The 14,779-nt window shown below is 35.2% G+C and overlaps 1 protein-coding gene across 1 annotated transcript in view; it reads right to left on the bottom strand.

The window, feature by feature from the left end:
* Positions 1-14,500, bottom strand: part of LOC149773315 (uncharacterized) — a 60,313-nt gene extending 45,813 nt beyond the window's left edge. The window contains exons 1-3 of the mRNA XM_089946475.1: positions 14,275-14,500; positions 12,372-12,674; positions 6,959-7,089 (exon numbers count right to left, since the gene is read on the bottom strand). Coding sequence (XP_089802601.1) covers positions 6,959-7,089; positions 12,372-12,674; positions 14,275-14,500 — 660 coding nt within the window. The remainder of the gene's footprint in view (positions 1-6,958; positions 7,090-12,371; positions 12,675-14,274) is intronic.
* Between the last annotated feature and the right edge of the window lie 279 nt (positions 14,501-14,779).

The raw sequence follows: 14,779 nt of genomic DNA, 5'->3' as shown, positions 1-14,779 counted from the left end.
ATGAAGTGATATAGACAATGTTCTTTTGTGTACCAGTGCCATGCTATGTGAAACGAATTTCCCATAGACCTTATACATAAGAACACTGTGTTCTTGTTCATACGTGTTCTTAAAACTCACATATTTTGACTACTAAAACAGACCTGAAGACTTAATATTTACTTCCTTAATTATCATCAGCATGTTTTTTATTGTACATTTATGGCATTTTTTGGTAAGAAGTTTGTTGTATACACCTTTATGTGCTATCTATTAGTCTAAATCTTAAAAATAGTAGGCACTGTACTAAATCCACATTACCAGTATTATTATTATTATTATTATTATTATTATTATTGTTATTACTATTTCTTCTGGCCTTCTAAGTCTGGTAAAAATGTATCATGTGCATTATGTTGTGTCCATACTACTCATTTTTAAGGGTTAAAATGAATGCTAGAATTGAAACGTACAAACTATTATAAAAAAATCTGATTAGTTTTGATGTCTCTCTGCGATTTGGTGCAGAAAATATTGATACAAGAAGAACCTTAAACAATCCACACACACCTATATAAATAAAACTCATTATTTCACATGACCTTTGAGTTCATCATCCTGGTCAAATAGCAAATGCTAACAAATTTGAATCAGAGGTATGATATCATAGAGTCATGATAAATAATAGAATTGCTACAGATGAAATCAAGTATTAGATATATTACAATTAATTACAATTAGAAAAGACAGAATTCTCAACATGCACGGCATTTAAGGTTTCGACATTTTTTGGTCATAATATGCACCATATATTTTCACTTATGAGTCCCAATGTTTACTGCACAGACTCTGATGAACTATAATACAATGTACCAGCAGATCTTTGTGCAGTTTGCTAGGAGTAATCAATGGAACAAACATCAAAGACCCCGATATGCAGGTGCATTATTATATGGCATACCAAGATAATTGTTGTTTGCAGATTCACTCGACTTATAAGTGTGCAGATACAGAACCTTGATCATTTTTATCAATGGCAGATTTTCCATCTGTAATGGATGTCTTTCGTGGCCTAGTGGTTAGAGCATCTGCCTCGGATGCAGAAGGTCGCGGATTTGAACACTCGCCAAGTCATACCAAAGACTTATAAAAATGGTACATGCAGCTGCCTTGCTTGATGCTCAGCACAAAGGAGGTTTATGTTAAGACTGATTGATCTGATGTCAGGATAATGTGACCGGGTGGGACATGATGTTACAGATATGCAGCATCATACCCCAGTACTTGACATCACCATAAACTGACCCACTGCAGGCATCATAGCGATATGACTGACAAATCGTTGAAGCTAAATTAAAAAGCCAAAAGATACACAGACACACATACCATCTCTATTGATTTTATATCCAGAAAGCAACTGCTTGAATCAGCTGTCATCATAGGAGTTATTGATACTCCAATGCATCATCATTATCTTTCTTGGCTATGTTATCATCTTGCAAAGTGACACATTCATCTGCCACTGAAATATCTAAAGCATTGTGTTGTTTTGAGATATCTTCTTGCAAAAAACTTTCGAATTTGTCAATAGATGATGTCCCAAGTACATCAATACTTATGGATAGGTCATCCAGCCACCAAACTTCACTTAAGAAATTCAATTTTGTTAAGAATATGAATGACCAGTTGCAATTTGAGACCCAGTAAAGTTAACCAACAAACTTTGAACAAATGATGCAGTTCAAGACAACTCCATCTGAAACAAAGTTAACGCAAGCAGTGTTAATCCTAACCCTTGTATCTAAATCCAAATTTACAGATGACAACTACAAGTACATCTACCCAGATCATAGCAACAGGCTCATGACAGCAAATGTGAGTTAGAAAAGTGAATGGTCAGGATAACTGACATGTTGGTACTTCAGTTACATATTTGACATTAATATGTATAACAATGACAAATGTTCAATCTGAAATTCCTTAAATATCAATAAACAGCATCTATAAATGGCATAATTTCATCTCTGAACATGTACTCTTGTAATTTAAACTGCTGAAACAAAAATAACTTAAATAAGAAGAGAACCAGGAAACCTTTTCTCTTTCAACATTTTTATCTTGACAACCTTAAGGACTTTATTGTTTCTAAATAGAAAGTAAGATCTTTTTAAAACTGGCAAATGTTTCAGGAAATCTCTTTCATACATCTTAATGCATTGGGCTCACAATTATAGATGCCTGTAAAATAAGAAAAGAATTAATAAGCACTATTAAAAATGTGAAATATATGAGATGACCCCTAACAGACACACATACTTAAATCCTGAACATAATCAGTCAGTGGTCTGTAATGGTTACCAGTGGTGTAACTATGTTTCATGTTGTGATACCAAAATGTGACCCAACATTTCAGCAGAAGTGAACAAGGTTTTTAAATATGCGAGGCACACGGGAGTTTCTTTAGTAGCACTGTCTCCATATTTGCATGATCAAGTCCATGTTTTCAAGCAAGAGATAGAGGATATTTGCTTTAAACGAGTGAATAACGGATATATTTCGTCGAGTGGATGAAAAACTCAGTATTTTCACGAGTGGTCAAACCACGATTGAAAATACTAGAGATTTTAACCCATGAGATGAAACATATCCGTTATTCATTCGTTTCAAGAAAATATTCTTTTTATTTTATTCTCACATAAGTTGGCTACATAAAGTTTGTGACACAGCGAATTAGCAGATTTCTTATGGAAATGTCGGCTGTTTACCATACATGTTATCCTGTGCTATGTGTACCTGCGCACAAAATTAGTTCCACATCAGATTGATCAAAATTATATTTCCAGAATAACAAACTACAAGGTTCAAGGATAACAGACAGGGATTATTAATAAGAAAACAACCACTACATAAGGAAAATGTAGTTCACTGACAGAAAATCAAAGGGAGATAAGTATGTTTTGACCCCCAAAAGTAAAAGATTCACATTGAAACTAACACGTTTACACTCACAAATGACCACTAGTGCATTATGAAATTATTAAAGTGAATAAAAAATAGGCATGGAGTGTAAAGCAGCAGTTATGTAATATACTATGTATCTTTTGGAGAAGATAAACATACCAAAAATGGTGTACTGTCCAAATGTTTAACAACTAGACATGCACATAGCAAAATCTAAACATAAAGTCAACAATGTTTAATTCAACTTGCAACTATGGTATTATTGTGCTTAACTTTTTTGAGAAAATGAGATTACCGGATACTATGCAGAAAGTTGTAATAATCATCTAATTGTATAAAATCCACAACCGACCAATTGTTAATAAATAATTGCATGGTTCTGACCACCACCAATGAAAATAAGCCCAATCCATGAAATGTACGAACTGTTTCCTTCACATTTTGCCTACAATGATCATAAGATTCCCCCAACAAACAACTATCGTCAAGGTATGCCACATTTGTGTTCCTTTTTGTCTCAATAATGCAAAATCTAACTTCAATAGCTTAGTGAAAGCGCATGGTGCAGATGCCAAACCATTTGGCAAACAGGTACATTCATATATATTCCCAAGCCACAGAAAACGCAAATACTTCCTAAGTATCTTAGCCACAGGAACATAACTGCAAGCATCCTTCAAGTTAACAGATGCAATAAACAATTTCTTTCTCATTGCATTAACAGCTGTTTTCAAAGTTTCTATTTTATAGTGTTTATTCTCAACATTTGTATTCAATTGTTTTAACTTCAAAATAAGTCTCACAGACCCATGTTTTAGATCAAATGAAAATGTTTGAAAAATATTGTCTAGGGTCTTGAAATAGCTTTACAAATAACACCTTTTGCAAGAAAATGTTTAATTTCAGCGTTTATCTGTCTCTCTTCAGTAATTGAGAATTTAATTTGGTTTGGTATATGTTTCCACCGGTCGCTGTTCAAACTCAATTTCACAACATTTCACAGTATTCAGAATCCAAGGATCAGAAGTAATATTCTGCCATTCTTCAAATCAGTCTCAAATTTTCCCAGCAACAAAATTGTCAGACGTATGTACTTACATGAATCTGTATACTAATAGCCTGAACAGATCTTAAGTCCCTTTTGAATCCAGCAGTAATTCTCGCACATTGTTTATATGCTTCTTAAACAATTCCATTACCATTAAGGTAGGAACCAACATTTGCCACAACTGAGTTAAAACTTTTGCAGCAATATATCAATACTCCATGGCTGTTTTGACATTTGACCTCAATATTGACTCTGGCACCTTTAAATTGTCACAATTTCCTGGTCTGAGATTTGTTCTGTAATGGTGTAACCTTTAACACTAAAGAAGTCCTTTACTGAGAACTAACGCTAATTTTTCATTCACATTTGGGTCCGCATTTTGGTATTCCAGCACAAATCTTTCCAACGCAGCAAACAAATAATCATCAAATTTACATTGACCTTGGCGGAATCTGTATCTGGCATAATTAGCCCTGCAACATCCACATCCGAGTCGACGTCCCCTTTTATGTGCATAGTGTCCAAACCCTTTTCAAAATGACCAATGTGTGCCGATCCTGCAGAAACCGCAGCTGATGTCCTTGGCATTTGGGTTTTACTAGCACAAATAACCAATAAATCTTCCATTTTTGTCATGTGCACATGTATTTTGAATACAACATATACGTTTTGTGTCCACAACTGACACTGTATAGCTAATTCTTTATCCAGGGTAGCCATATTGATTGATTGACCAGAGAGGATATTACTTGTGCCAGTAGCAGACAATGATGTCACATCTTCTTGTTGCAATGGTCCATGTAATGTAGCTTTCCCTGTGGATCGCCAGACCTCACATCTCTGGATGGCAAATGCACATGTTGCAAATCAAAAATCGTTCTGGAAACCGCACTTACATCATCTGTGATGTTTCCTTTGCGTTTTCAACAATTTCTGAGTATTTCACTCATTAACCCTGTCCCCTCTGGGATCTGTCTTAGGTGGTTCACACCCTCCATTACTGAAGATGAAGTTCAGTGACAACTTGCAAAACTTGGGAAATTATCTGCAACACAATGCCTCTGCAAAGGTAAAACCCAATTTGTGGAAATTAGTGCTCTGAAATGCAAAAAATCGATGACTGCAAAAATTTCTACCGAAGTTGAAAATTAAGCTGTTACTTTTTCATGTTTTCTTCTTTAATTTTCTCTCAAACTGTACACATCCATGTGACATTTCATGGGATCATGAGGCACTTTTAAGGTGGAGTGAAATATCTATTAAAAATCTGAAGTATCAATGAAAACCACAAACACATTTTGACTTAGATTACCAAAAGTTATATTTTAATTAGGTACAGATAGTATCATATCTATGCAAAATAACTGGAAGATTGGGTGAATAATGATCTATTACTCACCAACTCATTGGTTTCAAGATAAGTTTCTCATATTTGTTTAAAACTTTAACTTCCTTTCCAGGGGAGTCCCGAGTGGCTGAGTGGTCTAAAGTGTTATCCGTTACTGATGACTGCCATCTCACATCTGTCTGCGTGGGTTCAAGTCTCAGATTCAGCTAACGTGGGTATGTGAGAAAGCTTGCCAGTAGCTTCTCGTGGCTTGATGGTTCTTTCCATGACTTTCCCAGGTTCTTCCCCCACCAATAATACTGGCTGCCATGTATAGACTATCTTGCGCTGACAAATGGCGTTACACCCTACAGCAACAACTTTCTTTCCATATATTGCCATTTATTACAATAGTTGCAATGTTTCTTTTAAACCGTCACAGCAATTAAACAAAATCCATGAAACTAGTTATTTAAAGTGTCACATAAGATAACTCTTACAAGCATACAACAGTAATGCCAATGGTATTATGCTATACACTTCTTTCATTCCAACTTTAAAGTGCCATCAATCAGATCTTTCCTATGAGAACCGTTAAATAGTCACTTTTTGTGAAGCTGTATTCTAAAATATTGGAATTAGCTATTGGAACGTGACCTTGATTGATTACATGTTGGAATTAAAATCTCCAATGGAGACTCCAATACACACAAGAAATCATTTCTGATCTTCAATCAAATTAACACAAGGTAACTAACGTGAAATCTGAACCTCGTTGATTCTGTGCATGTCTGTCGTCTTGAGTTAATTGGATGAAGATAAGTATGTGTTACAAAAGCTTTTGACTGTCAGAAACGAGTCTATGACAGCAATGTTTGTAACGACTGAATAAACGGAATTTCACAAACTCTTTTCACACTTTGAGATTAGACTGCTGAAAAAATAACAGAACTTACCTCTACGGTTGTCAATTACTTCTTAATGCATTGCTTTCTCAAATAAATACCGACTTCTTCCCCTGCTGAAAACATGTTTCACCGCCATTACGGCCACAATATGGCTACATTCGGTTCTTTTGGCAGCACACATCGAAATTGAATAAACAACTTGGGACAAAAGCAATGTTGAATCCAAACCACCCTGGCATATATGTTTTTTAAAAGTGCCGTTCCCAGGTTCTATATATGTTTTAATCGAACAGCTCTTAAGCAAAAGCTCTAAAAGTTGATGACTTTCAATGACCTAAGTGAAATATCAATGACTTTCAGGGCTTTTAATTGAGGTGTTCATTTCACAATGACTTTTAATGTCCATGTGAACCCTGAGTGTGGATAGATGATGGATGGCAGTATAGATGGAAGTGTAGATTGATGATGGATGTCAGAACATAAAGAAATGTGGATACACCGACAAATGGCAGGTGAGATGGGATATGAAGACTGTCATATGCTTTTCACAATAAAGTGAGTATTGCAAATGACTGAGGGTACCAGGTTTAGCATACAACTGAGTGTGCTGAAAATCTTTCTAGAATATTTAACTTGCATGGTTTAATTCAAAACAGTAGGGGATTATTGACAGAACACTTACTTGTATGAACCAATAACACTACAAAACAGTGTGATATTAACGTCATAGCATACCTCATACATCCACTGTATGACAGGATCTGGGTAGCTACAACCAACTGTACTACACTGGAATGTGGCTGATATCATGCTTAGATCAACATTTTCACTTGGTTCCTGTGTGAAGCGGATTCCTGTGGGCAAAGCTGAAAAGAAGCAAAATAGTGTGTTCAACTTCTAATTGAGTGTATAAATAAAAAAGAACAAAATAACAAGATTATTCAACACACCTTGATGACTTAAACTTTTGGTCTTAGAGTAAATTAACACTAGAAACTGTAATCAAAAGCTCTATCCTTTAGAACTCAGAATCCATATGTTTCTTTATCACTCGAGGTTTAGCAACATTACTTTATAAGCCATCCCCATCTTTAATAGTCGTCTAAATAAGCACTGCTTGGGTATGGCTATTTGCAAGATTATTCATTGTGTTTCAATGATCATGACCTTTTGTCAAGGTATATGGTCTTAAATTTAACTCTTGAAACCATTACTATGATTGACCTCTTACCTTGAGACCATTAAATCCATTTGTTTCTTTATTACCCCAAGTGCAAGTCATCAAAATAGTTAAGTCAAGGAACTTACTGTCATTCTAAAAGAACAATTTCACTGAGAGTAACAATGACAATGAATGTGCCTTTCTGATGTCATATCTTAAACAGGCCATCCCCATGCCTTGGGTGCAAGCATTCCACTAACTTTGGTCAAATAGCTTATCCGTAAATGAAATTATTATGAATAATGAAAACAAATTTCTTTCTTCAGTCATAGGGTCCTTGACTTGACCTCTGAACAAAATCCAAAAGGCTTTTTCTTACAACGAATACAAGTTAGCCACAAACACTTGCAGTTGTACATGTACAAAAAATTAATTTTTTGCGGAGAACATTTGTTTCTCCAAGCAAGTGACCTTAACCTTTAATGTTTTACCACGATATTCCCAAAGTGCAAGCCATCAATAATGTCTGATCAGGCTCTATAATGTACAGAAAATACTGGTCTTCTTTCAGTAATGACCCTGATGTTTGACCTTTAGCCCCATAATCAGTATGGTTCTTTATTACACAAGAGGAAGCTAACCACAAAGTATATTGTTGTTCTACTTTGTGAAATGTAAGCTGCGTTATAAAATAAACAAAGACTATAAATCAGGCTCTGCCAATGAAATATTTTGAAACGTTGTGCCAAGGAAAATGCATACGATCTTTCAAGAAAGAAAGATTTTTGTTGAAATAAAATTGGTGTTTAATAGTCTTGAATTAAAGATCTCGAATGAACAAAATATTCTTAATTTTATTTTAATGAAAGGTACAAATTTAAAAACAACAACAAATATTTAACATATAAACCAGAACTGAGTACAATAACAACAGGAATATCTCTGTATACTCCACACATACACATGTGTATGAGGGGGTAATAGAGTTATTCCAGATGTTAGGTACTGAACTCTGGTTTACATGATAAATATTTTAATACAAGTAAACATCAAATGCATTCTCTTGCATATGGGGGGTCTACTGATAATGTACGTACTCATTGGAAATGGGGGAGGGGTGAAACCTCGATAATACGTTTTCTAATACGTAACCTGTTCGACAAAGTTCATTCGGCGTTTGAATTTTACTGGACACTAGTCAAACTTTTTAAAGTTACGGAGCTTATTTCTCTGTCTGGCAGCCATATTTATAGTAGGATTGGTATTATTTCATTTACAACAAAACGAGACACCTTCAGAAGACTTTAGGCAAATCCCCTTGTTGATATGAACATCTATTCAGGAGAATTAGTGAAACGGCTTTCAATATGTACATTCGGTAAAATTATAGCAATAGCAAGATTTTCAAGCTGGCTGCCATTGTGACGATAATTTGCCAAATTGGTAGCATTTTCTTCTTGTGAACTGAATCCCGGATTACGTGCCATTACCAAGACTCGTTTACTGAGGTTGGGGAGGTACTGAACAAAGACCTGGATTAAATAACGGACCTAATCAACAAATGGTGCCTACAGCCAAGCACAAAAACAGTTTCCAGTGCCTGCCACCTTAATAGTGCAAATGCAAACCATTAACTTTGCACCCTCCTTTATGGACAGCACATAAAAACGACCCGACACCAACATACCTTGGTGTGACTCTGGACAGATCACTGACTTTATATAACCACCTGAAGAAAACTGCAGCAAAACTGAGCACTCAAAACAACCTTGTACACAAACTGGCTGGTTCAACCTGGGGCACTAGTACTCAGACACTCAAGACATCAAACTGGCATTCTGCAATTCAACAGCTGAGTATTGCGCTCCTGTCATGGCTCAATTGTCCCATACCAAACTAACTGACGGCCAGCTCAATGCAACAATGCCCATAAACTCTCGAACACTGTATTCTGCTCCTTTAACACGGCTGCCGGTAAGCAACAACATTCCTCCTCCACGTTTATGTCGTCAGGAAGCCACTACAAAACTACTGGATAAGGTTTATGCCAGTGAGAAACTTCCATTGTACATGGACATCACTTCACATCCAGCAGTCTGCTTCGTTTTGAGACATCCAATCTGATTAGGTCCATTGCCAGAGGATATGACAGCTATTTCAGCATGGAAATATGAGTGGTCTTCAACTTATGTTGTAAACCACTCCCTCGCAGCTTAGCCAACTTTTTGCCCTTGTAGCTTCAACCTTCCACAACATATGTGAACCACGATGAACTGTTTCCAGACAAATCAAGGTCGTTGTGCAGTCATCCTTTTCAAATGGGGACAGTAAACTGGTTCTTCCTGTATTTGTGGTGCTCTTTGGATCATGTCACACATTATGAACAACTGTCCACAAAAAAGTTCCTCAGTGGAATGCAGGCTCAATACCTTGCTGACTTTGACACTGTTATATGGTTAGGCATTCACTCATACATGTATGTATGTATGTATGTATGTATGTATGTATATATATATATATATATATATATATATATATATATATATATATATATATATATATATATATATATATATATATATATATATATATATATATATATATATATATAATGTATTCTTTAAAAAAAACATCTATCGCCACGACTGAACATTATTCAATGTTCCATATACTCAATGATGCAACTCGCGAACTCCCCAACTTCTTTATCTTGACTGCCTTATATTCCCAAAACACATCAATGTATGAAAGACAGTTTTCTTTCCATGCAGCATGGGTATTTGTGCAGGTACAAATGATATTCTTTAAAATCACAATGTCAGTCTTGCTCATTAAGTATATCCTATTTGCACTTTTGAGTTAAAATGTTATGCTCGAACTGTTCATTTGACGGGTCTGTGTGACAATCTCAGGAACAAGATTTGCAAGATGGCCTCCATATCAGCTATATTAGACACCATATTGGCACTATCTGCATTATTGACCAAGCTGGCATCATAAAGTCTTTTAGTCAAACCACCATCCTGATATAAACATCCATTCCCGAGAAGTAGCAATCACAAGATTTTCAAGTTGACAAATGTGTAGTCCATATCAGAAATCTAAGCAAAACCGTTTTTATACTGACCCAACTAAACAAAATACGAAATCTTCTTGTGAAAACCAATATACCAATGTGGCTTTCCATTTTGAAGTAGTGATAACAAGATGTCCAAAGTGGCTACTATGTCAGTCATAATGGTTGTCAGACAGGTAATGTTTTCATTTAGGACCAATTAGATGATTAAGAAGTAATTTATTGAAAACCCGATGTTCATACGACCATATCTTCCAAAGGCGAAGACAAAACAAAATTTCAAGATGGCAGCTGTGGTGACAGAATCATATATTTTAGATTTTTATATAATATTCGTATTTTCATATGGCAGCATTAGATATTTTATCATTTTATATAATTACTATTCATTGCTAGCTAAATTAAAATTACCAGTTTTCTTATATTGTGTTATAATATCTTATCACCAAATATTGCATACTTTAGTCAATTAGGCAACCATGATCCAGGATTAGCTTTTCATGTTTTGTTTACTCTGAGCACCTTGCCTACCATGATTACAATTCATGCTGTTTTGTTCTAATTATAGAACAAGTAATAAGTAACATTCATATTCATCAGTTTACAAAATTTTAGCATAAGCAATAAGGTATGAGCAGCATGTTAGTGATAAACAGTCTGAATGATTTATCGTTTCTTATTTGTGCTTGCTAGGATCACAGTGAGAAGATTGTCTGATCTATTTTCAGGAAAAATGACCTTGACCTTTATCCCATATGATAAGGCTAAAATTATGCAAGAGAAATAAACATTGTCATTAGTCATTTTTATATGATATCATGAACCTTTTGCATAATAAACACGATAAATTATTACTACATAACCGGGACTTATTTTCTAGTTCTTGCCGCAGAGAATAAGTTATATAACAGATACATTTTTACTTAACAGGACAAATCTTACTTGGCATACCTCTCTGCAAGTCATGCTTGAGTCGGGTTTAACAAGAATGTCATTAATACCAACTGCTCCTTGTTCAACATTCTCAGGGATTTGTTTTTCACTGGAATGTAGAATCCAACCAAAATGGCCTACTGCATGTTGTAAGAAGGGAGTAAAGTATTCAAGAGCTGGTTAGTATATCAGACTCATGATGAAAGGGTGTGGGTTCAAATCCAAAAATCAGATCTGTCTAGAAGAGCTACCATATCATTGGGCATGGCACTTTACTCCAATTAACTTGGTATTAAACAACCTACTTGTTTTGATGTGTCAGGTAGCACCGAACAAAACCAAACTAAACTGATGCCTTTGTCAGATTAAGGCTTAAAATGTATATATTTTCCATTGTCTATATTTTGCCATAATTCTTTGGAATCACTTAAAACTAAGCACAGAAAAGAGCAGTTCTTTCTGCAAGAAAGTTGCAGGAATGAACTTGTTCTGCCGGAGGCATTTAGAGAGCAACAACCATGCCACTTTAATGACAGTATGCCATAAATCTAGACACCTTATGTCCCATAGGAATTAAGTCCACAAAATTACAATAATATTGGTGTGGTAGGTATAATGAAACCTTCAAGAATGAAACCCTGAGTTACCATGTAAACAAGTTTGGTTTCAAGAGGATATTGGCTTAGTGAGGTTTTGGTCATCAGGTGTCACTATGTAATGAATTCATATAATTTTAATACAAACTTAATTTCCTTCATTACATCTAGTTAGCATACAACATATTGATTTTGAATACTATGAGCTGGAAAGTATCTAAATAGTCTTGTCTTATTTTTCACACTGTACTAGAAATATAATGAACTATAGCACCACATCTCAGAACAGAAACTGCATACAAATATTATTTTAATACACAATAACTTTCATTCACAAGTCTAGTATAAAAATATAACTTCAAGATACAATGCTTTACTTACTGTACACGATAAGATTTACAGGCTTACTAGCTGTACGCCCATTATATAAACAAGTCCAACTTCCTTCATGACTGTCTCTGTCTAGGCTGCTGATGGTCATAAAGACACCAGTCTGGTTTATCTTAAATGTGTACCCTTCGATGAAGGAACAACCCCTTGGTACACAACTGACCAGAGAAATGCCATTCCTAAGCAAAGCAATTCCATTGGAGGTGAATGGCACTGACAATATGCATGACATTCCAAAGCTAGAACCCTTCAGGGGCAGAACTGTGTCGTTCACCAAAGTTATGGACTGTGCATCTGAAAAGCATTAAATATTCGTTATTAGTCAAGCATTCAGTATAAGATTAAATGATCATGGCTGGGTATGTATCGATGAGTAAATGTTTCATAATCATTCACAAAGCAAATAAACTCGAATAACTTTAAGTTAACTGTTTGAGTGATTAGATAACAATTTACAAATCAATAAATGCCCAACCACCATCATTTAATCCTAATAATTCCAATTTACTTTCTGACATCATATCAGCAGATTTTATTAACAAAGCATTTACTTTCAGGTTGTGTGAAGTTTTCTTTCATTAGCCTCTTAACTGTGACAGAATAAATAGCCCCATTTTCATTAGCCACAACTGGTCAATTGTTAAGTTACAATATAGGGAGGAGTGTCAGAGTGGGTCATGGCAGTTATTAAGACGTTTGTAATGATTTTTCGTAACTTAAAAAAAAAAAATGGTTGATGCTATTTAAACCAGGCTATTCATGTTGTCAATATTATGTTTGTGTATCGCACATGCTGGTATATCATACGTTGCTCCTGCTCTCTGCCCATTGTGATCTTCCAAAAGCAAACTCGTGTCCATTTTAGTATATCCCTTGCTTGTCATATCACCCTGACCTGTAAGAACTGCTGGAGCATGTTATTGAAGCGAAATGCAATACATTCTCACGAATAGCTTGTAAAGCATGCTGTATACCTTCTTCAGGAAAAGGAGAGAGTATTGAGGTGCAGGAAGGTATGTGGAAGGTATTTTTTTTAAAATTCAAATGGGCAATTTTAATCTGGGGTTTGTAAATTTGATCGGAAATCTGAGGGTTCGGTGGTTGGGGGGTTCTTGTTGTTATTATCATGGTGTAAGGCACTGATATAGATAAAACTTCACATACAATTAATTACATGGAAACAAGAAACCAAAAGTAGTGCACACAATTTATTTATGTGTAAAAAATTGTTGATTATTATCATGTGACCGCCTAAATCCGATCAAACTGTAGAAAGTGTGGTCAGTACGTAAAATTGGAATCATTATAATAAAAATAATGATAATAATAATAATAATAATAATAATAATAATAATAATAATAATAATTATTATTATTATTATTATTATTATTATTATTCATTATTAGTTAAATGATTGATATGTATCGTTATTCAAATGTACAAAGGAAATCATACACCTTAACAAGAGGTCCAATCGACCTGATATATCACTTAATATTGTTCATCTGACACATTACCTTTCTGAACTGTAAAGATAATTCTCATCAGGCATATGATACTTTTAATTGGAACAATAGTATTGAGGCTATGTAAGGTTTTATAAATCTTCTTGAGGTTCCAACTGCCTTCTCACTGCAAATATTTTGCTTAGAAATAATATATGTATTAATAACTGATTGAACTATAGCTGACAACCAGGTAATTGATTCCACAACAAAACGAACAATTACAAATTTCAGATGTATGTTTTGGTCAAAGACAGGAGCTGCCACTTAGGCTTTGCAATTCTCCTCAGTTCACAGTATGTAGCTCCAATAGGGATCTTCAGAGTTAGGTGGAATTATTCTTCGCAAGATCTTTCCAAGTGAAAAGGACAATGCTGAAGTGTTTTACTGATGGCCTGAGGGAATCTTTGAAACATTCCTTCTGTCCACTCTGAGACAGCTTTCCCTCCTTCAGCTTGCCACAAAAGATCTTTCTTGGTAGTCACTATTCTGACATCCAGGAAACATGGTGCACTCGTTTCCTCGGATTTCATCAGCACAGTGTAGATGCTTAAAATGCCTGCCCGTTTGACAATCTCTTTGTCTGGGATCCTGTCCTGCCATCTTATCCTCATCAGTTTCCTCAGGTATGATGTATATAAATGGTTCAGCTTCTTGGCATGGTGCCTGTACACTATCTATTATGATAGGAAGGACACAGATATCAACTGTCATGCCTTACCAAGCCTTCAAAAAGAGGTTTAGTCTGGCTCCAATTGGAGTAGTAGTAGGGGACGATACATGGTCTAATGAGTTATATATATAATGTTGGTAAAGTAAACGGTTCTTGGCTTCGTCTCCATCCTAAGCAGAAAGACCTTGGATAGTACATATACCTAGAGAGGACAATGGAG

The sequence above is a fragment of the Sinohyriopsis cumingii genome, unplaced genomic scaffold (assembly GCF_028554795.1).
Source record: "Sinohyriopsis cumingii isolate HCF-2022 unplaced genomic scaffold, ASM2855479v2 utg000695l, whole genome shotgun sequence".
NCBI classification, from domain to species: domain Eukaryota; kingdom Metazoa; phylum Mollusca; class Bivalvia; order Unionida; family Unionidae; genus Sinohyriopsis; species Sinohyriopsis cumingii.
Note: the sequence above shows the minus strand (reverse complement) of the source record. Positions and strands in the feature narration are given on the sequence as shown.